We start from the raw sequence: 26,023 nt of genomic DNA on the forward strand, positions 1-26,023 counted from the left end.
AGAACTTATGAACATTATATTTCTCTAGGTTGACAACAACAATGGTCTCAACAATGATTCATTTCCCTTTGGTTCTTTAATGTTTCCTGTTAAGTGGCACTTAGTCTAGTGTTAGATACAACTGTGATTGAAAATGTAATGACAGTCACTTACTCATGGAGACATATCACAGATTTTGGAAGAATCTACAGATTCTCAAATTGAATTTGATGACACTGAAGATGTAGTGAGTGAACCTGAAGGGGAATGTTTTGTGCACAAGGATATGGACAGTGATAGAATACCTACAGATTTTGAAGTATATTACAAGCACTGGAAAAATTTATAGCTTCAAACCTCATCACATAAGACGACGAGTAGCACAAAACATAGCGACAGAAACAGAAGGCATAAGAGACGGAGGTAAAGCAGGAACAACAACAGAATCATCTGAAAAGTTTTTGTCTCCAGAAATTATCATCATAATAAAGCTTACCAATAAAGAGGTACTAAGGCAGAAAATGCCCAAGACACACAGACTTTAATTCTTGGCATATATTTGACTACATATTATTATGTGGAAGGAAACCGACAATAAATCATGTTACAGATTTATGGTCCTACCTTCAGGAAGGTTTGTTTATATTGCTACCATGGGCTGAACCAGATTCCAGCAGCTTACTAAAACAGTACGATTTGATGACAGAGAGTCGCAAAACGATTACAGGAAACATGATAAGTCTGTTGCAATACGAGAAATTTTTGATAAAATAAATAAATTGCTACCAAAATATTATTCTGTTGTAATGCACACTGTCATTGTTCTGTGGGGCAAATGCCCCTTCAAGGTCTTCATGATGGAAAAACCTGGTAAATACGGTATACTTACACTTGCTCACAGAAGCTAAAACCAGCTTATGTTTGGAAAAGAAATTATGGTACACAACAATCAAATTCCACTGCAGCTGTGGTCAAACGCCTGGTGGCTCCCATTTATAATTCAGGGCGAATTGTCACCACAGGCAGATATTACACTTAAACTGATTTGGCCAAAGATCTATGGAGGAATCGGAAGATAACTCTCGTGGGAACATTACAAACTAATAGGAAACTATATCTCAAGAACTGAAAGATATCTCAAGATGAGAATTATATTCTAGTAAATTTGCTTTCAGAGATACTAGCAATGGAAATATTCCAATCACAACTGTTTCTTATATCCCCCATAAAAACCCAAAAGAACTCTGCAGTTTCTATCATCTCAACATTGTTGTTGTTTTTGTTGTGGTCTTCAGCCCACAGACTGGTTTGATGCAGCTCTCCACACTACTATATCCTGTGCAAGCTTCTTCATCTCCCACTACCTCCTGCAACCTACATCCTTCTGAATCTGCTTAATGTATTCATCTCTTGGTCTCCCTCTGCACTTTTTACCTTCCACGATGCCCTCCAATACTAAATTGGTGATCCCTTGATGCCTCAGAATATGCCCAACCAACCAATCCCTTCTTCTAGTCAAGTTGTGCCACAAATTTCTCTTCTCCCCAATTCTATTCAATACCCCCTCATTAGTTACGTGATCTATCCATCTAATCTTCAGCATTCTTCTGTGGCACCACATTTCGAAAGCTTCTGTTCTCTTCTTCTCCAAACTATTTATCATCCCTGTTTAACTTCCATACATACTACACTCCATACAAATACGTTCAGAAACGACTTCCTGACACTTAAATCTACACTTGATGTTAACAAATTTCTCTTCTTCAGAAACGCTTTCTTTGCCATTACCAGTCTACATTTTACAACTTCTCTACTTCGACCATCATCAGTTATTTTGAAACTTCCTGGCAGATTAAAACTGTGTGCCGGACTGAGACCCGAACTCGGGACCTTTGCCTTTCACGGGCAAGTGCTCTACCAACTGAGCTAACCAAGCACGATTCGGCCTCACAGCTTCCATTCTGCCAGTACCTCGTCTCCTACCATCCAAACTTCAGTTATTTTGTTCCCCAAATAGGAAAACTCCTTTAATACTTTAAGTGTCTCATTTCCTAATCTAATTCCCTCAGCATCACCCGACTTAATTCGACTACATTCTATTATCCTTGTTTTGCTTTTGTTGATGTTCATCTTATATTCTCCTCTCAAGACACTGTCCATTCCGTTCAACTGCCCTTCCAGGTCCTTTGCTGTCTCTGACAGAATTACAATGTCATCGGCAAACCTCAAATTTTTCATTTCTTGTCCATGGATTTTAATTCCTACTCCGAATTTTTCTTATGTTTCCTTTACTACTTGCTCAATATACAGATTGAATAACATCGGGGATAGGCTACAATCCTGTCTCACTCCCTTCCCAACCACTGCTTCCCTTTCATGCCCCTCGACTCTTATAACTGCCATCTGCTTTCTGCACAAATTGTAAATAGCCTTTCACTCTCTGTATTTTACCCCAGCCACCTTCAGAATTTGAAAGAGAGTATTCCTGTCAACAATGTCAAATGCTTTCTCTAAGTCTACAAATGCTAGAAACGTAGGTTTGCCTTTCCTTAATCTATCTTCTAAGGTAAGTCGTAGGGTCAGTATTGCCTCTCGTGTTCCAACATTTCTATGGAATCCAAACTGATCTTCCCTGAGGTCAGCGTCTACCAGTTTTTCCATTTGTCTGTAAAGAACTCGCATTAGTATTTCACAGCCGTGAATTGTTTAACTGATAGTTCAGTAATTTTCAAATCTGTCAACACCTGTTTTCTTTGGGATTGGAATTATTATATTCTTCTTGAAGTCTGAGGTATTTCACCTGTCTCATACATCTTGCTCACCAGATGGTAGATCTTTGTTAGGGCTGGCTCTGCCAAGGCTGTCAGCAGTTTTACTGGAATGTTGTCTACTGCCGGGGCCTTGTTTCGAATTAGGTCTTTCAGTGCTGTCAAACTCTTCACGCAGTATCGTATCTCCCATTTCATCTTCATCCTCTTCCATTTCCATAATATTGTCCTCAAGTACATCGTCCTTGTATGACCCTCTATATACTCCTTCCACCTTTCTGCTTTCCCTTCTTTGTATAAAACTGGTTTCCCTCTGAGCTCTTGATATTCATGCAAGTGGTTCTCTTTTCTCCAAAGATCTCTTTAATTTTCCTGTAGGCAGTAATTATCTTACCCCTAGTGAGATAAGCCTCTACATCCTTACATTTGTCCTCTAGCCATCCCTGCTTAGCCATTTTGCACTTCCTGTCCATCTCATTTTTGAGACATTTGTATTCCTTTTTGCCTGCTTCATTTACTGCATTTTCATATTTTCTCCTTTCATCAATTAAATTCAATATATCTTCTGTTACCCAAGAACTTCTACTAGCCCTCATCTTTTTACCTACTTTATCCTCTGCTGTCTTCACTATTTCATCCCGCAAAGCTACCCATTCTTCTTCTTCTTCTTCTTCTTCTTCTTCTCCTTTATCTCTTTCCCCCATTCGTTCCCTAATGCTCTCCCTGAAACCCTCTACAACTTCTGGTTCTGTTTATACAGGTCTCATCTCCATAAATTCCCACCATTTTGCAGTTTCTTTAGTTTTAATCTACAGTTCATAACCAATAAATTGTGGTCAGAGTTCACATCTCCCCGTGGAAATGTCTTACAATTTAAAACCTGGTTCCTAAATCCCTGTCTTACCATTATATAATCTATCTGAAACCTTCCAGTATCTCCAGACCTCTTCCATGTACACAACCTTCTTTCATGATTCTTGAACCAAGTGTTAGCTATGATTAAGTTATGCTCTGTGCAAAATTCTACCAGGCGGCTTTCTCTTTCATTTCTTCCCCCATTCCATATTCACCTACAACATTTCCTTTCTTCCTTTTCCTACTATTGAATTCCAGTCACCCATGACTATTAAATTTTTTGTCTCCCTTCACTATCTGAATAATTTCTTTTATCTCATCATATATTTCATCACTCTCTTCGCCATCTGTGGAGCTAGTTGGCATATCCACTTGTACTACTGTAGTAGGTGTGGGCTTCGTGTCTATCTTGGCCACAATAATGAGTTCACTATGCTGTTTGTAGTAGCTTACCCGTACTCCTATTTTTTTTATTCATTATTAAATCTACTCCAGCATTATCCATATTTGATTTTGTATTTATAACCCTTTATTCACCTGACCAAAAGTCTTGTTCCTCCTGCCACCAAACTTCACTAGTTCCCATTATATCTAACTTCAACCTATCCATTTCCCTTTTTAAATTTTCTAACCTACCTGCCCGATTAAGGGAGCTGGCATTCCACTTTCCAATACATAGAATGCCAGTTTTCTTTCTCCTAATAACCTCGTCCTCCTGAGTAGTCCCCGCCCAGAGATCAGAATGGGGGACTATTTTACCTCCGGAATATTTTACCCGAGAGGACCCCATCATCATTAACCATACAGTAAAGGTGCATGCTCTTGGGAAAAATTACGGCTATAGTTTCTGTGGTGTCACCGCCAGACACCACACTTGCTAGGTGGTAGTTTAAATCGGCCGCGGTCCATTAGTACATGTCGGACCCGCGTGTCGCCACTGGCAGTGATCGCAGACCGAGCGCCACCACACGGCAGGTCTCGAGAGACTTACTAGCACTCGCCCCAGTTTTACGGACGACATTGCTAGCGACTACACATACGAAGCCTTTCTCTCATTTGCCGAGAGACAGTTAGAATAGCCTTCAGCTAAGTCCATGGCTACGACCTAGCAAGGCGCCATTAGTTACTTCATGTATCTCAAGATAGTCTCACTTGTATCATCAAGAATGCTGTATACCAAAGGACGATATAAAAGTTAAGTGTTCTAGTAGCTACGTTCTTTTCTTTATCACATTCATCACGTATCCTGTTCCAGACTTCGCGCCAGTCGGCGTGTGTGTACGTGTGCCCTTTCGGCTACCCGTCTCTGTGGACTGGCTGCCTTGTCAGTCCACTAAAGTTTCCCCTTGCTTTCAGCCGTTCGCAGTACCAGCACAGCAAGGTCATTTTGGTTAGTGTTAAAAGACCAGATCAGTAAAAAATCCAGACTGTTGCCCCTGCAACTACTGAAAAGGCTGCTGCCCCTCTTTAGGAACCAAGCGTTTGTCTCGCCTCTCAACAGATACCCCTCCTTTGTGATTGCACCTATGGTACAGCTATCTGTGTCGCTGAGGCACGCAAGCCTCCCCACCAGCGACAAGGTCTGTGGTTCATGGGGGGAGGGGGAGGGGAAGGGGAAGGGGGGGATGAGATCTCAACATTGTGATGCCGCAATTGGTTCACCTACTGACACTAAGAAAAAAACAGTTATAAATTTACTGACATGATGGACCAAATGGTGAGGAAATATTCAACTAAGAGGGCTACAAGAAGATGGCCACTGTCTGTTTTCTATACTGTTGTGGACACAGCAATGGTAACTAGTTGTTGAACTTCCTGGACTGGAATAAGAAAAAACCTAATAAGCGACGACTTTTTCTTTGAGAACTGGGACATTTGTGTGTTAGTGAAAGCCATTAAAAAGAAGTACAAAAAAGTGAACAAAACAACAATAATCTGGAACACTTGTAAGAGATACACATGTGGTAAGTGCAGCACACAAAAACACCCCCCCCCCCACACACACACACACACACAAAAAAAACTGTTGCATGTTCCAAGTGTGAAGTAGATTCCGAAGAAAGTGGTGAATAATTCTTCTCACAAAACTATGTTATGTATTTAAGTTATTTGTATATTACCTCAAATTTTTGTAATACTTTTTAATTATAGTAAAGTGTACTTGAATAGAAGTATGACAACATTTACTACAATTTCTCTCAAGATAATTAGGCTTAGTAAACTTAAGTGATGAAGTAAGTGAAAGATATAAAATGAATTTTTGAATACAGTTTTAAAAGGAATATTCTGGATCCTGATTAAGCATAAATAGATCTTTCAAAAGTATGTTATTAATGTAATTGAAGAACAATTAACGAATTTTATTTATTTAAAAAAAATTTTTTATGGTGGGTATAAAGTACCCCCCCCCCCCTTTTGGTAATACACATTATTGAAAATGGCTTAGTATCGTGAGGGTTAATGCAGTTTGTTGAGCAATGAAACTGCATGTGCTGCCCGAACCAGATATTAAAGAGAAGTGGCGCAGATCAAAGGTCTCTGTAGCTAAGCTTGATTAGAGTTTTATTAAGGACTCAATATTTGATTTGCAATTTATTTTCAAGCAATTTGATTGGATTTGGCATCCAATATGTCTGATTTGCTTCTAGAACATATGTGAAAATAGAGTATGATTTGGTACTTCCAAAACAGCGAATGTGCAATTACCACCTCCACCTCCAAGGGGAGGGAGGTATGATTGTGCAACTCATATCCTAGAATCTGCAAATGTGGTAACAATAAATCAGACACAGATAGATTTCTTAAATAATCATAGCCAATTTTTAAAACTGTGAAACATTAGTCAGTCGGTTGGTTGATTTGGTGGGGAGGGGTGGGGGGGGGGGGACAAACAGCAAGGTCATATCCCGTCTGATTAGGGAAGGAGGGAGACGAAGTCAACCATGCCCTTTCAAAGGAACCATGGCGGCATTTGCCTGAAGCGATGTAAGGAAATCATGGGAAATCTAAATCAGGATGACTGAACACAGGTTTGAATCACTGCCCTCCCAAATGCGAGTCCAGTGTGCTGACCACTGCACCATCTCACTCAGTAGGAATCGTTCAGTTGCCCCTAGTTCATAAACAATACAATGCACATTTCTTGTTTTAGAATAAAGGGGATGATATGTTGTGTACAATAAAGGCAGTCCTTGATTAAAAACTGCATCATCATTACTTTATTTTTATTGTGTTGAAGGTAGATGTAATACTACTAAGGCAGAGTAACTCTGAGAACCTATGGATGTTTTATCCCTTTTTGTGCCCATAGTGGATTAAAGTAGTAAAAAATGTTACTAAAGATTGCCGTTTCAGTTTCATATTAATCTGAACATCATGTTTTTGGGAATACACAACACAATTTTGACAAGTCTGAGTCGATTAAGTGCATTACTAAATAAAAAAATAAAGGGCGCTATTTAAAACAAAGTAGTACCACTATTCTGTTCATATCTTTGTAATGAACAGAATTACAAGAAAGATAATTATACTAGTTAATGTCCCCTGGTAGCTAAAGTAACATTTCCTAGATACTTTTTTTTTTTTTTTAATTTTGATTCTGCACAAAAAATCATTTAGAGTGGTCAGGGTAAATGGGACATAAGTGGTGTGACTCAACTACAATGTAGTGCAGGAAGTTAGTGATTATTTTCTGTATTTAATATTATTCTGTACATAAGGTAATGTAAACACATCTATCTTTATACTTAACAGAGACTGTAGTGCAAGTCATGCATAGGTCTTTCAGAGCATACAAAGATACACGTTTGTGCTTTTGTATTGCACGACCATTAAAAACAAATACATACACTAGATGATATCCACACAGTGTTAATTGTCTACAAATGATTGAATAAAAAATTGAAATTAAACATTTCTAAGTGGTTTATGAGAACACCGAAACCAATGACTGCAGGCATCGAATAAATATAGCCAAATACACTCCTGGAAATGGAAAAAAGAACACATTGACACCGGTGTGTCAGACCCACCATACTTGCTCCGGACACTGCGAGAGGGCTGTACAAGCAATGATCACACGCACGGCACAGCGGACACACCAGGAACCGCGGTGTTGGCCGTCGAATGGCGCTAGCTGCGCAGCATTTGTGCACCGCCGCCGTCAGTGTCAGCCAGTTTGCCGTGGCATACGGAGCTCCATCGCAGTCTTTAACACTGGTAGCATGCCGCGACAGCGTGGACGTGAACCGTATGTGCAGTTGACGGACTTTGAGCGAGGGCGTATAGTGGGCATGCGGGAGGCCGGGTGGACGTACCACCGATTTGCTCAACACGTGGGGCGTGAGGTCTCCACAGTACATCGATGTTGTCGCCAGTGGTCGGCGGAAGGTGCACGTGCCCGTCGACCTGGGACCGGACCGCAGCGACGCACGGATGCACGCCAAGACCGTAGGATCCTACGCAGTGCCGTAGGGGACCGCACCGCCACTTCCCAGCAAATTAGGGACACTGTTGCTCCTGGGGTATCGGCGAGGACCATTCGCAACCATCTCCATGAAGCTGGGCTACGGTCCCGCACACCGTTAGGCCGTCTTCCGCTCACGCCCCAACATCGTGCAGCCCGCCTCCAGTGGTGTCGCGACAGGCGTGAATGGAGGGACGAATGGAGACGTGTCGTCTTCAGCGATGAGAGTCGCTTCTGCCTTGGTGCCAATGATGGTCGTATGCGTGTTTGGCGCCGTGCAGGTGAGCGCCACAATCAGGACTGCATACGACCGAGGCACACAGGGCCAACACCCGGCATCATGGTGTGGGGAGCGATCTCCTACACTGGCCGTACACCACTGGTGATCGTCGAGGGGACACTGAATAGTGCACGGTACATCCAAACCGTCATCGAACCCATCGTTCTACCATTCCTAGACCGGCAAGGGAACTTGCTGTTCCAACAGGACAATGCACGTCCGCATGTATCCCGTGCCACCCAACGTGCTCTAGAAGGTGTAAGTCAACTACCCTGGCCAGCAAGATCTCCGGATCTGTCCCCCATTGAGCATGTTTGGGACTGGATGAAGCGTCGTCTCACGCGGTCTGCACGTCCAGCACGAACGCTGGTCCAACTGAGGCGCCAGGTGGAAATGGCATGGCAAGCTGTTCCACAGGACTACATCCAGCATCTCTACGATCGTCTCCAAGGGAGAATAGCAGCCTGCATTACTGCGAAAGGTGGATATACACTGTACTAGTGCCGACATTGTGCATGCTCTGTTGCCTGTGTCTATGTGCCTGTGGTTCTGTCAGTGTGATCATGTGATGTATCTGACCCCAGGAATGTGTCAATAAAGTTTCCCCTTCCTGGGACAATGAATTCACGGTGTTCTTATTTCAATTTCCAGGAGTGTAGTTGGACACATTATCGAAAATGAAACACAATAATATAGTTACTTGGGTAAACAGGTCGTGTGCTGGACAACTATTTATAATGCTAGAAATACAAGAACAGATTCACAAGCAGAAAGACGAGCACACTTCCAGTGCTAAATCAAGACACACAGCAAGTAATAAAACATATTGAGCAAGAAAGTGTCAGAGCCAGAGTTATCTGTAACTTTTAACTATTTTACAATGTCAAAATATGCTTATAAGTGAAAGTGTGTATAAATTTAAGGCCACTGAAGATGTTTCAAATCATCTAACACAAAACACATATGGCAAAACATGCTTTCCATCTATTCAGTTATCTTCTCTTTACCCTTTTCCACAGCCAAGCTGTATTTTAGAAATGAAAACATGCACTTCCTGTGTTGTTAACAAATTTATTAACTACTGCAATTTCAATAACATTCTCATATCAACCCTGTTTCCACACTTCATCTAAGATGCCTAAGAAATGTGTGACACAAGAGGAACATCCTTAATGATAATGACTGTTGTTGACACACTTCATAGTTACATATAGATATAACCTCAAAATCATTAACATATATTAATGACACTGGCAATTCAGAAGTTATTAATGTAGTCTTCTATTTCTTCACACTTCTTTCATTTTTACATTGCCTCCTTATATCCTTCTTCCTCTACCTTGTGCACATCATCATTAATTTAAAAAATCTTTTTTCAGTTCTGAAACGCTCTTGCATTATTACTTCTGTCATGCCTAAGTTTTTCTTTCTTGCTTTCATTACTTCCTCATTTAATTCACCAAATGCTAACAGTCTCTGAGAATTTCAAATTCAGGTACTGACCTTTATTTACTTAATTCAGAGAGTGAGAGCAAAAGAGTGAGTGAGTGAGTGAGTGAGTGAGTGAGTGTGTGTCACACTGTGCATATGCCACTGGGTCTACTTACTCAAATTACCAGTTAACAATGATGTATCTTGATTTGTATAGTTGTATCATTTTGTCTTTTACAATGTGCAATCAAGATCTACATTCTAATTTTGTTCTTTGTGGTTCATGCACATATAAAAGCATGACTGAGCTTAAAGTGTATGGACTCTCTTAGCATATCCGAGCAGGCAGCAGAAGCTTACAGTACAATGAACTCTTGCAGCTGTCACTCGAGAGAGAAGTGTTTCCATATATAACTTTATGGCATTCTGTGTACAAAAACAGCATATAACCATCTATTACCTACAAAAACCAGTTGTAAAGCACTAAAATTGAGGCTTCCATGACCATTTGCTGATTTATTTCCTAAACAATCATCATCTCTAGACGAAGCCAACTGGAAATGCATTACATTCGGTTCATTACCAGTTGAGTGAGGTGTATAGAGATCATGGTGTCACTGAAATGAAAAAAGTCTGTTTGATGTGACTGTTCAAAAATGATAAAGTATCCTGTGCAAACACATCAACACAGGCTTCAGTGGTTCTCCCAGACAAACTTTGTGTGTCAGAGCACATGGTAACAGGTGTGACATACATCAGCCTGAACAGTTATTTCTCTATATGTGCACAGTATCCTGCAGTAAGATCTGAAGTTTGGAAAATTTCTTTGTGGTACATGCCATAAATGCTACTTGTGGTTAAAAGGTTGTGCCATTGACATTTTCTCAGGAGATTTTTTTAACTTTTTTATTTCTCATATCAAAGACAATGAATTAATTACAGTAATTACAAATATACAACAAAGTCATAACAAAAACTAAAGCTAATCAATTTAAAAAACCAAGTACAACACAAAAAACTGAGACAATATAATTATACATGAGAACTTTCCTACTTCAACAGATGATGATCTTGTGAATATTGAAGCACACTTGGTGGAAGATGATGGACACTGACTACAATTCATGATGGGGTTATACCAACTGCCTTCCAGTGGGGCAGTGTACAACAGTGATTGCACATGGAAGGTCAGGTATTGTGCCCAATTGTGCTTACGACAAACGGCCAATGGAATATTTATCACATTCTATGTAATGAGACTTATCTACCATAACAGTTCCCTATTAAAACTCTCATGATTAACACGCCAAAGAAAACTGACAGTTCTAAATTATTCAATTTAAATTGCTATTCATCTTGGTTTTTTTATCTTTCCTTCACTTGCACATTATCATTAAATATTGTTATGCTGTTGACATGAACTGCATTAATTACTGTCACTTCCATTATTATTGTGATCAACACAATGGATCCACTGTACATATTTTAAAGCTCAAGCTTAACAGCACTTTATCTAGCTTAATATTATCATTGCAACTAAATTGTTTTAAACCACAATTTTTCTTCAAAAGCTCCATGATACTTTTAACAGTTTTATTGATACAGTCAAGTTTCGGGATTTAAATTAAAATGTGTTCTTTTATGTCGCTTTATTGGCTTACTGGAGACATAAATTTTTTCATAGTGCATACCTTTTGTTTGTGTGCACTCACTGACTACTAGATGTTCCTTGCACCTGGTAATGTGCTGTAGATTCTTTTAAGTTTTAAAAATCCACTTGGAGCCTATTACTTCTTTTCTCGTGTAAGAACTATTTCAGATGTTCAATTTTATAATCTGGGCTGTATTTGTACTTTAAATTCCTGCAGTCACTTGTACAAAATTTGCAAAAAAAAACTGCTGCTTCTAAGAATGGCATATGAATCTTGTGTGTCTGGAGTAATAAGACATACAACAAGATATCCTTGGTGGTTTTGGAATTCTTTATAAGCTTCTAAGTGTTCAAATTTGCTGCGAAGATAAAGTATTTTTGTGTGTCTTGGGAGAACTTCATAAATACAATTATTAACCTTTCCAGTTCTACAAAGTTTTTAAAAGTTCTTACTGCACCATTATTCTTTCGAATTACATTATTTATTAAACAGCACATCTTTTGCATTTATTAACTTTTTGTTGGGTGGGTTGAAATAGCCGATATGGCCTGGTCTCTTCAAAATACTGGTAATCATTGATTTTTTTTTATCTTGTTTACATCTGCTGCTTTTGGTGAACAGACATAGGTCTCGCTATGAAACACTTTGGTGCCAATGGCAGGTTTCTTTCTGGTAAATGATTGGTCCAGTGTCATGTCCTTTTAGGCTTTTTTTATTTATGAAATACAGCTTTACCCACAGTACGTTTTTCACAATCCTGCAGCAAACCATAAGCATCTAGTTTTTCTTACACAGTGACTGCAATATACCTTTCTGCCACTCCATTTTATTTTTGTGCAAACATACCATTTTTTGATGTATTATTTCTTCATTCTTTATGTTACTTTTTATCACACACTGTGTACAAAAATTACTTTTTCAGGCTGTCACCTACCACTCTCAGAAAACATTTAGTGTCTGCAACTGATCTGCCTCCTTCAGTCCACACAAATTAGAACACAAACATTCATATTGAAAAGATAATCTTGTCTCTACTGTCCAAGAACAAAACTCATAAAAAATCAATAGTTTCCACATATTTAATGCCACAGACATGTTTTTTTCTGAGATTTTTTAGCAAATGTGACCATATTTATTACAGCTATAGTGCGTCAATCCCCTGGGTACAATTCGTATTTCTGTATCTTCTTGCTCTTCCTCCAATTCCTGTGAAAACTTCATCTCTTGTTATTGCTATACTGTAGTTCACAATGCCATGATCATTAGTCTATAGTCATCAAATTGCCCTGCCAGTAAAATGCATAGTGCCCACTCATCTTTCACTTTAAAGTGTGTTTCATTTATTCCATGCAGAAAGGATTTTAGAGACTTTTCTTCTATTGAAGTGCAGCTCTCCAGTCAAGTTGTGAGGAGAGTTTTCAGCAAACCAAATTATCTACAATGTTGTATAAGTCTTTATATATATGTTTTAACTTGTCTCGGGCTACTTTGGCAGTGTGTTGTTGTGTTCGTGCATGTAAGTTGCTAGATTAACTCTCAATAGCAGTTTGGCTCTTGCAGGTTACACTTTCACATCTCCTATTATTTCTTACAAGACACATTCCCATAACTTTTTGTGTTTATTTGTTTCTTAGCACACTCCCATGTATTGCAGCTCTTCCATTGTTTCATTTTTGATATAAGCAGTAATGAATTAAAGGTAAAAGAAGCCATAAATCATGCATTCTGATGGTGTATCTTGTTAACAGAGATCCAAGCATTTTTCTTTCTTGCAGTAGATCACAGAACTTGTGGTATCTTTATTACTGTTTAAATTCAAGTGTGTCTTCTAAGGCCGTTGACCGCTGTGTTAAATAAAATTGTTAACAAATATACATTCAGAAAAATACATTTAAAGAAGTGGAGTCACAGATTCTCAATCCCATCTTCAGATATTATGCTTTCATCATTACATTTCAAAACATACCTTTTAAATTAACTTATTCAAACACTTTACTGACTTCAACGTTTCAGACATATCTAGTTCCTTCACTAGTTTTCCCTACTTATTTAGTTGCACTTGTGGCAGTACATCTATGAGTTCTTTTCTCGTCCATGTTGTGCGTTTGTCTGAGAGACGCTGTTCCTCTAGTCTATCACCGGAAGACAAAAGCGTAAGTACCCATATTCTAAATGAAGTCTGGAATATACTGCTGCCTGCATCTGCTTCAGATTGTTTTGAATCTGTGAGAAAAACTGTTTGGTGAGGTTTCTGTGGCTTGAATTTATATCTCAAATGTTTGCAAAAATGTTTTAGTTTGCAGTTCTGAAGATATATCTCCTCGTAAAACCATTCTGCATGGGGCAGCAACATAACCATTGTGCTTGGTACATACGAGCAACTAGCTTACATTAGTCATCTTTCATTCACGAAGGAAGGAAAGACTGATTATTCATGTCTTCTCCACTTCCTTTATTTTGTTCCCTCTCTCATTTTAGCTCACAGCAATTAAAATTAGCTATAACTAGCAACATTTGGTGGATTAGTAATTATTTGGTAAGTTAAAAGACAGAATTTGCTGTACACACTTAGTAATGTTACTCATGTTCTACAGTTAAGATTGCAACAACTCCTCTTCTAATCCATTTCTGATGACCGTGTCAACGGGAGTTTCCATTCTGGTGTTATCCATAAAATTCACAATCACTGTCAGTAACATGGAACTTGCTTGAATGTTTCTCACTGAACCATTCAGTTATAAAATGCACATCAGGTTATGAGCCCATTACAGCTTCGTACCTCTACAAGTGTGTCACACACAAAAAAATGTCAGACAGTTGTCCTGGCAGATGACATACAGTGGTTCTATCTCGTCTGTCATTCTATTCAGATCAGGCTCCAAGAAGAGCTTATACCTTAACATCTTTGATATCGACAAGTGATGATTTGAATAGTGACAGTTCTCTTTTCACTGTTATTACAATGGACACACCATGGACACATTTTATAATTCTCAATCAACTTAGCAGCTGGCACAATGGTAACTTACAGCTCACTGACAGTGAACAAATTTCCAACTACCAACAGAGATGAGAAATCACTGGTGGCCATCATTTCAACCAGATGCAGTATTATCATAATTTAAGTTCCAATGGGTACAACAGTGAAGTTCCTTCCAGCAGTGCATGCTAAATGACTGGGAAATGTTGAAAATATACTTATCCAAAAAGAATTTCCTTACTCACCAAGAATTCCTAACTCAGGAGTCTATGTCTACATGGAGAGTTTGTTGAAGAGTGGTGGACTGACACCTTTCTGGGGTAATCTGTTCGACAGAGAAAAGTAATCTAAAAATAATACTCTAAAGAACATGTTAGTACTGCTATTAATATATTTGCAGGAAAATGTTAAGATGTCCTGAAGAACCTCCTGCTTCCATCTGCACCATTTCTTATCACCATACTGCGTAACATTGGTTTTTCGTTTCTGATACTTTTAAAGGTTTGTTCAAAATGTTCAAATTGCAAACTAACAGTTAGTTGGCACTCGTCAGGATGAAATCTCAGTAACTCCCTTTCCTATTCAGTAATGGCCTTTTCAATACTGAGCTACAACAGTATTCATGACCTGTGTGCAAGTGCAACCACAAGGAGCAGTGCACTGCATGATGATTTTTAAAAAATCTGTGAGACCACTGCACAATCTTACAAGCAGCTAAATGCTACTTAATGTGTCCCCCCAGTTCCTGAATATTCTTCATGCAGCACCTAAACTACAATCATTGCAATGTTAGTTGTTATATACAGGGTGTTACAAAAAGGTATGGCCAAACTTTCAGGAAACATTCCTCACGCACAAAGAAAGAAAATATGTCATGTGGCCATGTGTCCGGAAATGCTTACTTTCCATGTTAGAGCTCATTTTATTACTTCTCTTCGAACCACATTAATCATGGAATGGAAACACACAGCAACAGAACGTACCAGCGTGACTTCAAACACTTTGTTACAGGAAATGTTCAAAATGTCCTCCGTTAGCGAGGATACATGCATCCACCCTCCGTCCCATGGAATCCCTGATGCGCTGATGCAGCCCTGGGGAATGGCGTATTGTATCACAGCCGTCCACAATACGAGCACGAAGAGTCTCTACATTCGGTACAGGGGTTGCGTAGACAAGAGCTTTCAAATGCCCCCATAAATGAAAGTCAAGAGGGTTGAGGTCAGGAGAGAGTGGAGACCATGGAATTGGTCCGCCTCTACCAATCCATTGGTCACCGAATCTGTTGTTGAAAAGCATATGAACACTTCGACTGAAATGTGCAGGAGCTCCATCGTGCATGAACCACATGTTGTGTCGTACTTGTAAAGGCACATGTTCTAGCAGCACAGGTAGAGTATCCCGTATGAAATCATGGCGGTGAATCGAGGAAGTACAGTACATACTGACGAAACTAAAATGAGCTCTAACATGGAAATTAAGCGTTTACGGACACATGTCCACATAACATCTTTTCTTTATTTGTGTGTGAGGAATGTTTCCTGAAAGTTTGGCCGTACCTTTTTGTAACACCCTGTATATCACTGATATCTTATATTCTTTTGCTAAGTGAAGGTTCTCCTATAAACTAACCAGCGGAAGTGTTAGACAACTTACAAAAGAATTCAGTATCACCACCAGCTCATGTAACCACATTCTAATATTCTCATAGGCAGATTAAGATTATCTTTCATGAAATATCAGAGGTTATGCCAACTCTTGGGATAACCATAAGTGTAGCAGCCCTTATCACAATAGGTAATCCAAACATTAAGACTGCAAATGATGATGTGCGGGGAAAATATTATGCAAATAATTTTCCTGCAATGCAGCACTGAGTATTAATACATTTCTGACAGAAGAAAAACCAGGTGACCAAAGCACTACCCTTATTTGATGCTGAAAAGATTTCTCCGTGAAAATCGAGAAAAAACAATTCTAACGAAGAATCAATTTTTGCAGCAAAATAACACATCTGCTCATTCTTTCATCGAATGTATAATGCTGAAACAAAGAAAATGGGACAGCAGCCAATTTTACTCTCAGTAACTGACTTTCTTGATTTCATTCCCACTTCTCAAACAAATTAACACCAAAAGAGAAACAGTTATCACCAATGAACACATTATACAAAATTCAGTGCAGCCACTATTGGTAAATGCTGTAGTACACACATTTAAAACTGCACACAGAAGTGGAAAGAGTGCTGCAAAAATATTTACCTATCAAATAGAAACTGTCAACAGGAGACCTAATCGAAGAAGTATTAAGTAATATTAAACAAATTTTATGAAAGTAGGCCTTAAATATTTTCAACATGACTTTATCATTCAAACTGTCTGACTGGCAATGTAATAGCCATAAATGATTTGAAGAATTCGGTAACATTTGACAGCACTTACATCTTCAACCAATTTCTAAAATTTTGCTCAGAGTTTTGGGAATACAAAGCTGAGCAATCATACAGGTTTCATCGCAATTAGGCTTTAATTTACAGATACATTTTGAAAAAATGTTATTTGTCTACAAAATATACTGCCAACAAAACATTTTTTCAACTTTAAGGTCTAGTGAGTGGGATATGTATCAGATTGGACTAAAATGGACATCATGTTAAAATTCAAGAACAGCTTGAACAGGGGCATGCTAGTAGCCACTCTTCCCACACTCCATCTGTGAGTGGACCACAAAAGAACCCTAATATACGTTCAACAATAAAGATGAAGTTAAATTGATACTAGAAACTTCAATAATGTGTACACAGTCAAGATCTACGGAACCAGATATAGCTGCTGTGTTGCAAAAGAGCTACTTCTGTTGCCACAGCAAATAGAACAATTCAGCATGCCACACAACTTAGAATGTAACTGAACCTTATACTAGAAGGTGACCAGTAGCTGCACATTTAGCTGCAGAAGATCAGATGGTCGGCTTGTTGGAATTAAAGGAGTCAAACTCTGAGGTTCATACCACATAAGTTAATAAGAGACGGGACTGATCCACCATGGTACATAAAACACGTCAGAACACTGTTGCAGAAGCAACGAAAAAGGCATGCCAAATTCAGAAGAACGTAAAATCTCCAAGACTGGCTAAGTTTCATGGAAGCTCGAAATTTAGTGCAGACGTCAATGTGAGATGCTTTTAATAGTTTCCACAATGAAATTGTCTCAAAATATGGTAGAAAACCCAAAGAGATTCTGGTCGTATGTAAAGTACACCAGTGGCAAAAGACAGTCAATACCGTCACTCCACGATAGCGATGGAAATGTTACCGATGATGGTGCCTCTAATGTGGAGTTACTAAATACGGTTTTCCCTAATTCCTTCACGAAAGAAGACAAAGTAAATATTCCAGAATTCGAAATCAGAACAGCTGTTAGCATGAGTGACATAAAAGTAGATATCTTAGATGTTGTTAAACAACTAACATCACTTAAGAAAGGCAAGTCTTCCAGTCCAGATGGTATAACAATCAGGTGCCTCTCAGAGTATGCAGACACAATAGCGCCTTTCTTAGCAATCTCATAGAACTGCTCAATTGATGAAAGGTCTGTTCCTAAAGACTGGAAAGTAGCAAAGGCCACACCAATATTCAAGAAATGAAATAGGAGTAACCCATTGAATTACAGACCCATATCACTGACCTCAATTTGCAGTAGGATTTTGGAGCATACACTGTACTCTAACATTATGAATCACCTTGAAGAATATGACTTATTGATACATACCCAACACGGATTCAGAAAATATCGTTCTTGTGCAACACAGCTAGCTCTTTATTCCCATGAAGTACTGAGTGCTGTCGACATTGGATATCAAATCGATTCCATATTTCTACATTTCCAGAAGGCTTCTGATACCGTTCCTCACAAGTGACTATTAATCAAATTGCGTGCATATGGAGTATCGTCTCAGTTGTGTGACTGGATTCATGATTTCCTCTCCGAGAGGTCACAGTTCGTAGTGATAGACGGTAAATCATCGAATAGAACAGAAGTGATATCTGGCATTCCGCAAGGTAGTGTCATAGGCCCTCTGCTGTTCCTGATTTACATAAATGATGTAGGTGATAATCCGAGCAGCCCCCTTACATTGTTTGCAGGTGACGCTGTAATTTACAGTCTAGTAAAATCATCAGACGATCAATTCCAATTACAAAATGATCTAGAGAGAATTTCTGTATGGTGCAAAAAGTGGCAATTGGCACTAAACAAAGAAAAGTGCGAGGTCATCCACATGGGTACTAAAAGAAATACAATAAATTGCACAAATCTAAGAGCTGTCAATTCGACTACCTAGGAATTACAATTACGAGCAAATTAAATTGGAAAGACCACATAGATAATATTGTGAAACAAAAACTGCGGTTTGTTGGCAGAACACTTAGAAGATGCAACAAACCCACTAAAGAGACAGCCTACATTACAATTGTCCGTCCTCTGCTGTAATATTGCTGCGTGGTGTGCGATCCTTACCAGGTAGGGTTGACGGAGGACATCGAAAAAATGCAAAGAAGGGCAGCCTGTTTTGTGTTATCGCGCAATAGTGGTAAGTGTGTCACTGATATTATACGTGAGTTGGAGTGGCAGTCACTGAAACAAAGGCAGTTTTCTTTGCAGCAAGATTTATTTACAAAATTTCAATCACCAACTTTCTCTTCCAAATACGTAAATATTTTGTTGACGCCCACCTATGTAGGGAGAAATGGTCATCATAATAAAATAAGAGAAATCAGAGCTTGAACAGAAAGATTTACGTGTTCCTTTTTCCCATGCGCCATTCGAGAGTGGAATGACAGAAGTAGTATGAAAATGGTTCGATGAACTCTCTGCCAGGCACGTAAGTGTGAATTGCAGAGTACCCATGTAGATGTAGATGTCATCAACCCCTTAATCCTATGTGTGTCAAACCAAGAATAACCCTCAGAAGGAGGATACAAAAGGCAAATCCTGGGAAGCCCAACTACACAAGATACAATAAGAATGAGTTAAAATCAAGGAGAAATTGGAGGGGAATGAAGGGGTAACGTGGGCGTACCACTCTGCCCAGAATGCAGGCGGTGGTCCCCGAAGCACAGTATGCAATTGGAGATATACACTCTGCATCCCACCGGCACAGAAGATCAGTAATGAAAATATACCCTAACAGATCAAGAGCCACAACAGGACTGGCTACTTGATGACAAACGTCAAAACTGGGCATGGCTATAAAAGCCGGGGTTTAGAACTGAAAATTAAATTATTTTATTTACTGTTACAAGCCGTATTGCTGACAGTTGAGCCCAGTATGGGCAAGACGTAATTTCAGCATTTAATCATGGCCCATTGTGAGTGCCTGATCTAACTGTGCAAGCGTTAGGCTTTTCATTTGCCACCGTCTTAAAGTTACACCACAAGCCTTCGATTCAAGTGATACCACCACCTCAAGAGTTAACTGCTATAGCCAATATGTTGACAACAGGGCTCACCAAAGTCACAATTTATGAGAGCATCATTTAATAATTTGAAGTCTGAAACTAACTGCAAATTTTGGGCAGCAATACCATCTTGAACCGCCTCACTATGAGGTACAGCAGCCACACTTCTAGTGAACAAATCATGCCGTGTGTGTGTGTGTGTGTGTGTGTGTGTGTGTGTGTGTGTGTGTGTTAGGTTAGGTGTGTGTGTGTGTGTGTGTGGTCTACATTAGGTTGGAAGATGATAATTTGGTTGTGAGCTGCAAAGTCAACAAATGTGCATTATGATAATCTTTATTTAGTTACAATTACACGTCTGGCAAAAATCTCAATCCTTCTACTGTGGTCCTTATTTTGAAGTTTTTAATATATTATATATCTGCAAAAACACCAAACACAAATGCTGGATAAATGAAGGTCATTGTAATGAAATCTTGCATATCAGAGGAAATATTCCAGCTGATTGGCTAAAGAAAGAAGTAAAAAAAATTACAGGAAAAGAGCAATGTAAGTCACTTAGAAATGAAATAAATAGGAAGTGAGGAAAGCGAAAGCAAAATCACTGCAGGAGTAATGAGAAGACAAAACAAAATGGTTACTGGAAGTGTTGAGTTAGCATATAGAAAAGTCAAAATAACCTTTGGTGAAACTAAAAGCATAGCTGTCAACACTAAGCGTGCAAGAGGAAGAGCATCGTTAACTGCAGAGGAGACAGCTGATGGGTGGAAACAGTACACTGAAGGTATGTGGGAAAGGTACTGTGTGATGATGTAACAGAAGAAGATCCAACATGGAAAACTAAGAGATTCAGTATTTAAGTCAGAGTTTACAAGAACTTTGGAAGATTTGCTATCAGATAAGTTGGATGTAGATAACACTCCTGCAGAATGGGTAAAATCATTCAGAAAAGTGGAAGCTGAATTACTATTCAAGTTCATTTGGAAACTTAACAGACTTTCAGAAAATATTATCCACACAATGCCAAAGAGAGAAGGGCAGATAAGTGTGAGAACTCTCTCACAATCAGCTTAAAAGCACATGCACCCAGAATAACAAACAGAAGCATGGAAAAGTATACTGAGAATGACTTAGATGACTACCAGTTTGGTTGCTTTGCTTTAGCAAAAATAATATAATGGCAATTTTGACATTCCATTTACAAGCTTGAGGAAAAGCGACTTAAGACACATTCATTGAATTTGTTAACCTGGAAAAATGTTTGGCAGTTAAAATGGTGTGTGATGTACAAAATTCTCAGGGAATTAGATGTAAGTTATAGGGGAAGACAAGAAGGAAAAATTAGAATGGAAGGCCACGGAGACAGTGCTCTGATTACAAATGGAATAGGACACACATGCTGAATTTGACCCCCACCATTCAATCTATGCATCCAAGAAGCAATGATAAAAAAAAGGTAAAGTAAATTCTTAAGGCATGACTGGCTGGGAGCCCCTCAAGAGGGATCTTCAGCTGCCATATTGCAATTTATTTCAATTGGACACCACTTTGGTAACATGCGTGCCCTTGAACTTCACCAGTAATACTACCAGGAAAAGAGAATATCTTCACAATGTTGAGAGGTGAAGGCTAGTGTACAGGCAGACTGAAAAATTTGTGTCTGACAGACATTCGATCCCATAACCATACTGTTTCCAGGCTCCTACTTTATCATCAGACCAACAAGCCCAACCAAAGGTTCAGTGACGAGATTAAAATTTAGGGTAAAAGTAAATCATCAACAACAACACTTGCTGACAACATTGCACCCTCATCAAAAGTGAGGAAGAACTGCAAGACATGCTCCACACTAGGAATTGAGGGTAATCCAAAGGAGTACTGAAGTAATGAGGCATAGCGGGAATTAGGTTGGCAATAAACTTAACATCAAAATTGGGGACCACGAAGAAGAAGAAGAAGAAGAAGAAGAAGAAGAAGAAGTAGTAGTAGTAAAGCGATTCTGCAACCTGGGAAGCAAAAGTAACACACGATGGTCAATACTAGGAGGGCAAAGAACAGCCTAACAGAGGCAAAGAGGGCATTTCTTTGCAACACAGGTCTACTAGTATCAGACATCTGTCTTAATCTGAAGGAGAAATTTCAGAGAGTGCACATCTGGAGCAGAGAATTTTGAGGAAATGAATAATGGATTGTAGGAAAACCAGAAAAGAAGAGAATCAAAGTATTTGAGACATGGTGCTACAGAAGGATACTCAAAATTAGATGGACCGATAATGTAAGAAATGAGTTTCTTAACAGACCTTGCAAGGAAAGAAATACATGGAAAACACTCACAAGAAGAAGGAACTGTGTTCCGTGTGTTAAGACATCAAGGATAACTTCTGCAGTACTTGCGGTACCTGTACAGGATAAAAACTGTAGCTGTAGAGGATGGACAAAAAACACTGTAGACATTGGGTGGAAGTCCTACTCTGAGATGAACTGGTTGGGACAGGAGAGGAATTCATGGCAGATTACAGCGAATTAATCAGAAGATTGATGACCAAAAAAAGAATGGTGTTTCAAGGCAGAAATAATTTCGCCATCAAAAACTCCCTATTCCCGTGGAGGTCACACCCATTTGCTAATACTTCTGAATCATCCATTAGTTATCCATTTGTCATTTTCTAAGTCTCTTATTCTGACATGTTAATGAGTCATCAGCTTGTGAGCTTGGTATCACATTGTTTGCTAATCCTGCAATCACAACCCCAGAAGTGTACGTTTGCTCGTTTCACATTGCAGGCCACAAATTAGTTTGGGCACAGGAATAAAGTGACTAGATGTTAAAAAAACACACACACATGATTTGACAGGTTGTATAATATGTCTATGCACACAAATAAGAATATGCGTTCCTCCAATGAAGGGCACTGTCAAAAAAGTTCACGGAGGAGGAGGAGGTTAGTGTGTAATGTCCCATTGTCAACAAGGTCATTAAGAGATGAAGCACAAGTTTGGATTAGGGAAGGATGGCGAAAGAAATTGGCTGTGCCCTTTCAAGGGAACCATCCCAGCATCTACCTTACGCCCAGTTCCGTAAAAGATCATGGACTATCTCACGATCTGACATATCTAAATGACAAAGCAACACATCACTATCACTACTGAATCACCACAATGGTTTGCTAACACTCTAGGGCCACGAGGGTTCCCTGTGGACCCCTCAAGTCACCTTACCAAACAGAGCACTTTTCGAGTAATATTGCACCAGGTGTACATTTCCCGGAACCAGCTCCAATCTGTGTTCATGAAATGCAAGCCTGAGTTTGGAAGTCTTGGTCAGGATGGCTCCCAAATGCTTTCCAATGTCTGTGGAAGGCATATGCCAAAAAAACACTGCTACTGTCACAAGGTAAAAATAAGCTGTTACCTGGTACCAGATGGGAGTGTGTAATTCAATTGCTCAACTATGTTGAACAAACTGGCAATATTATCACTATTAATTTAAAACCAGACATGCAAAAAGTGCTAGGAAATTTTTTCTACTCTACGTACCAGGGAGGCAAAACACACTCTTCTGTGCATGTTTACACTGTAGCCAAGAGCTCTAACTTCTCCTAGAAGTTTTCTTGTACGAGTTGATCATATGGTTTGAGAGATGTACACAGCAGAACAAGTAAGAGTGGTGGACAAAAAACTGTAATGTTCAGATTATTCACTGTTTTTCAGAACTTCAGCCTCATGGGAATTTTATATTCATATTGACTTCCTTCATTAATCAATTTAGAGAATTCTATTGCAGTACAGAAAAAAATAAAGAAAACTAGTGTGTGTTGTAATCAAACAAAGGTATGATTGACCCTTTCAGCTTGAGTAATTCATATGATCCTGCAAAATAACATTAAACTGAGGAAAATTTGTTCTTTCAAGGTGCCCCAATCACTAAACAAAAAGCAGATACACAATTGTGTTATTTCGTCCCATTTTTGAACTGGAAATGAAACCGGAGTTTGATACTCCAAATCTATTACAAAATGTACATTGAACCACAGCTCCGGGAGAAAGTGAGAGAAGATAAAAAGTCAACTCAGTATTTTAATATTTGACCAGAAATGTCATTGTTGGTACTTTTAGGTCACATCGTGGGTTTTTCTCCCCTCCAATCTCTACTGGGGTTGAAATAACGAGGTTACTATAGATCTTCCCAGCTGCATCTGCAGTACTAGCTGCCTTCAGATCACCATTTAAATTAAGCAGCCAGGTCAGTATACAACAAGAAACATACTGTTAAATAAGATACTACATGGCAGTATGTGTGAAAAAACATTCCAGAAACTTCTAAAAAAATTAAGTAATGGAAAAATATTTTTAGTGTGTGGTGTGTAAAGTGAGGAAAGCTATTATTAATTGTAATGTATTTACTGTAAACACATGAAAATATTGTTGTATGTAAATAACTTTTAAGACATGAATTAATCAAGAGTAAAATTATGCAGCAACATTATCAGCAGCAGGCCCATTGCCAATTTGATGTTTTATATTGTACTAATATGTAGTTAAGTTGACTTGCCATATATCACACACTGTGCATAATGTAATCAAATGGGGCCAAATTAAAATCAATTGGTAGACTGATACATAGAAGAAAACACGGCACAGCTGATAATTTGTTGACTCTTCCCAAAGAGTCTCTATACACAATGGGGCTCAGCTCCAGGTACACACTGCATAAGTACATAGAAGCAAAGTATGATATAACATCATTCAAGAGAATTCAGAAATTGCATCAAAATATGTGGTATTGGAAGATAGCCGTCATCTATCAACAAAACTGCAAGTGTGGCTTGAATTTATACTATAATTCTTAGATTCAAACATGATGAAGTATCCATAGAGAAGATGGAACTAATTTATTCATACATAAAAAAGATGCATCTGTTGGAATAATCTTATTTAACATGTTTTTATGTATGCAATGATAGTGCCAACTTTGATTTGTGTCACTGATGTGTGATGAGCACTAAAATTCACTTTAAACAAGTTTCACTTGAAGATCAACTGCAAGTCTACTCCATTGTGCTAGAAGGATCGTTCAAAACGAAGCTGCCAAGCAGCATTGACTTATTCTCTGTGCCTTTCACTCCCTCCCTTATATATGAAAAGGTTTATTTCGGTGTTTGGGTATCAGCAAGAACAAACTGTAGTGACAATTCGAAAGGCCAATAGCTATCTATAGGCAGGAAAGAGAAGAACTTCGTGAAAGTTTTATGAAGAACTTTAGAAAGATTATACTTGCCATAATAAATTTGAATGAACCAATCCTCAATCACGCATAAATATCATCAACATACTGAACTGCATGTATATATTTTGTTTTACGTAAAACTGGAGAAAAACTACCGACTGTAAAGTAACATTCCGATTCCGAACATCGTTTAAGTTTCAGCTACTCTGGAGACGTAATATCTGCAGATATTAAACCTTTGTTTACAAATAGTGAACACTAATTGGTGCCATGGGTTAGTTCCATTCGTAAAAATTAGGTACCACAATAACTAGGTACCACTACAATACACGCAGTCAGCGAATGAAACAGTTAAGATTTTCATGAACTTAGTTGCAAATATCTGCGCTTCTAATGGTGAAAATGACGCTGTTCTGAATTAATGACACAGGAACAATTTCACATTTAAAGGTCTACTCAACTTCACAAACATGCTGTTGCACAATATAAAAGAAAGCCTAACAAAGTGGGGACTCAAATAAAAATGAAGTGTAGTCAGTCTGTGGACAAACACACAAAATGTAAACTTCAGTTACCGACAGAAAGTAAGCTATCTTGGACACGTTCGATCCCATCGAAGTCTGCGTCAGTGTACTTCTGCTTGGGGTTTCGGTCGGAAATTTTATCGGCTGTAGGTACCATGTTCCATGTGGATTTCACTTCAACTTAGAACGATTGTGCCAACTTACCAAACAAATCTTCTTTCTCGTACAAATAAGTTGCTTTCTTATGTGCTCATTCCACAACAAATTCTTAAATCCAAAGTTGCCCTAAAAAAAAATCCGACAAAACTAATGATTGATCGATTATATATCGAGCGACTGATTATGAACTAGGAGCGATCAAAAACACCTGGTGTTATTTAGCACTCTAATTTATTAACTTCATCATT

General features: G+C 38.8%; 1 protein-coding gene across 1 annotated transcript in view; it reads right to left on the reverse strand.

Annotated features, from left to right (window-relative positions):
- The window catches only part of LOC126236897 (sodium/hydrogen exchanger 9B2-like), a 99,699-nt gene extending 73,924 nt beyond the window's left edge, over window positions 1-25,775 (reverse strand). The window contains exon 1 of the mRNA XM_049946540.1: window positions 25,668-25,775. Coding sequence (XP_049802497.1) covers window positions 25,668-25,773 — 106 coding nt within the window. The 5' untranslated portion in view covers window positions 25,774-25,775. The remainder of the gene's footprint in view (window positions 1-25,667) is intronic.
- Window positions 25,776-26,023: the final 248 nt, after the last annotated feature.

This window comes from Schistocerca nitens, chromosome 2 (assembly GCF_023898315.1).
Source record: "Schistocerca nitens isolate TAMUIC-IGC-003100 chromosome 2, iqSchNite1.1, whole genome shotgun sequence".
Taxonomy (NCBI): Eukaryota; Metazoa; Arthropoda; class Insecta; order Orthoptera; family Acrididae; genus Schistocerca; species Schistocerca nitens.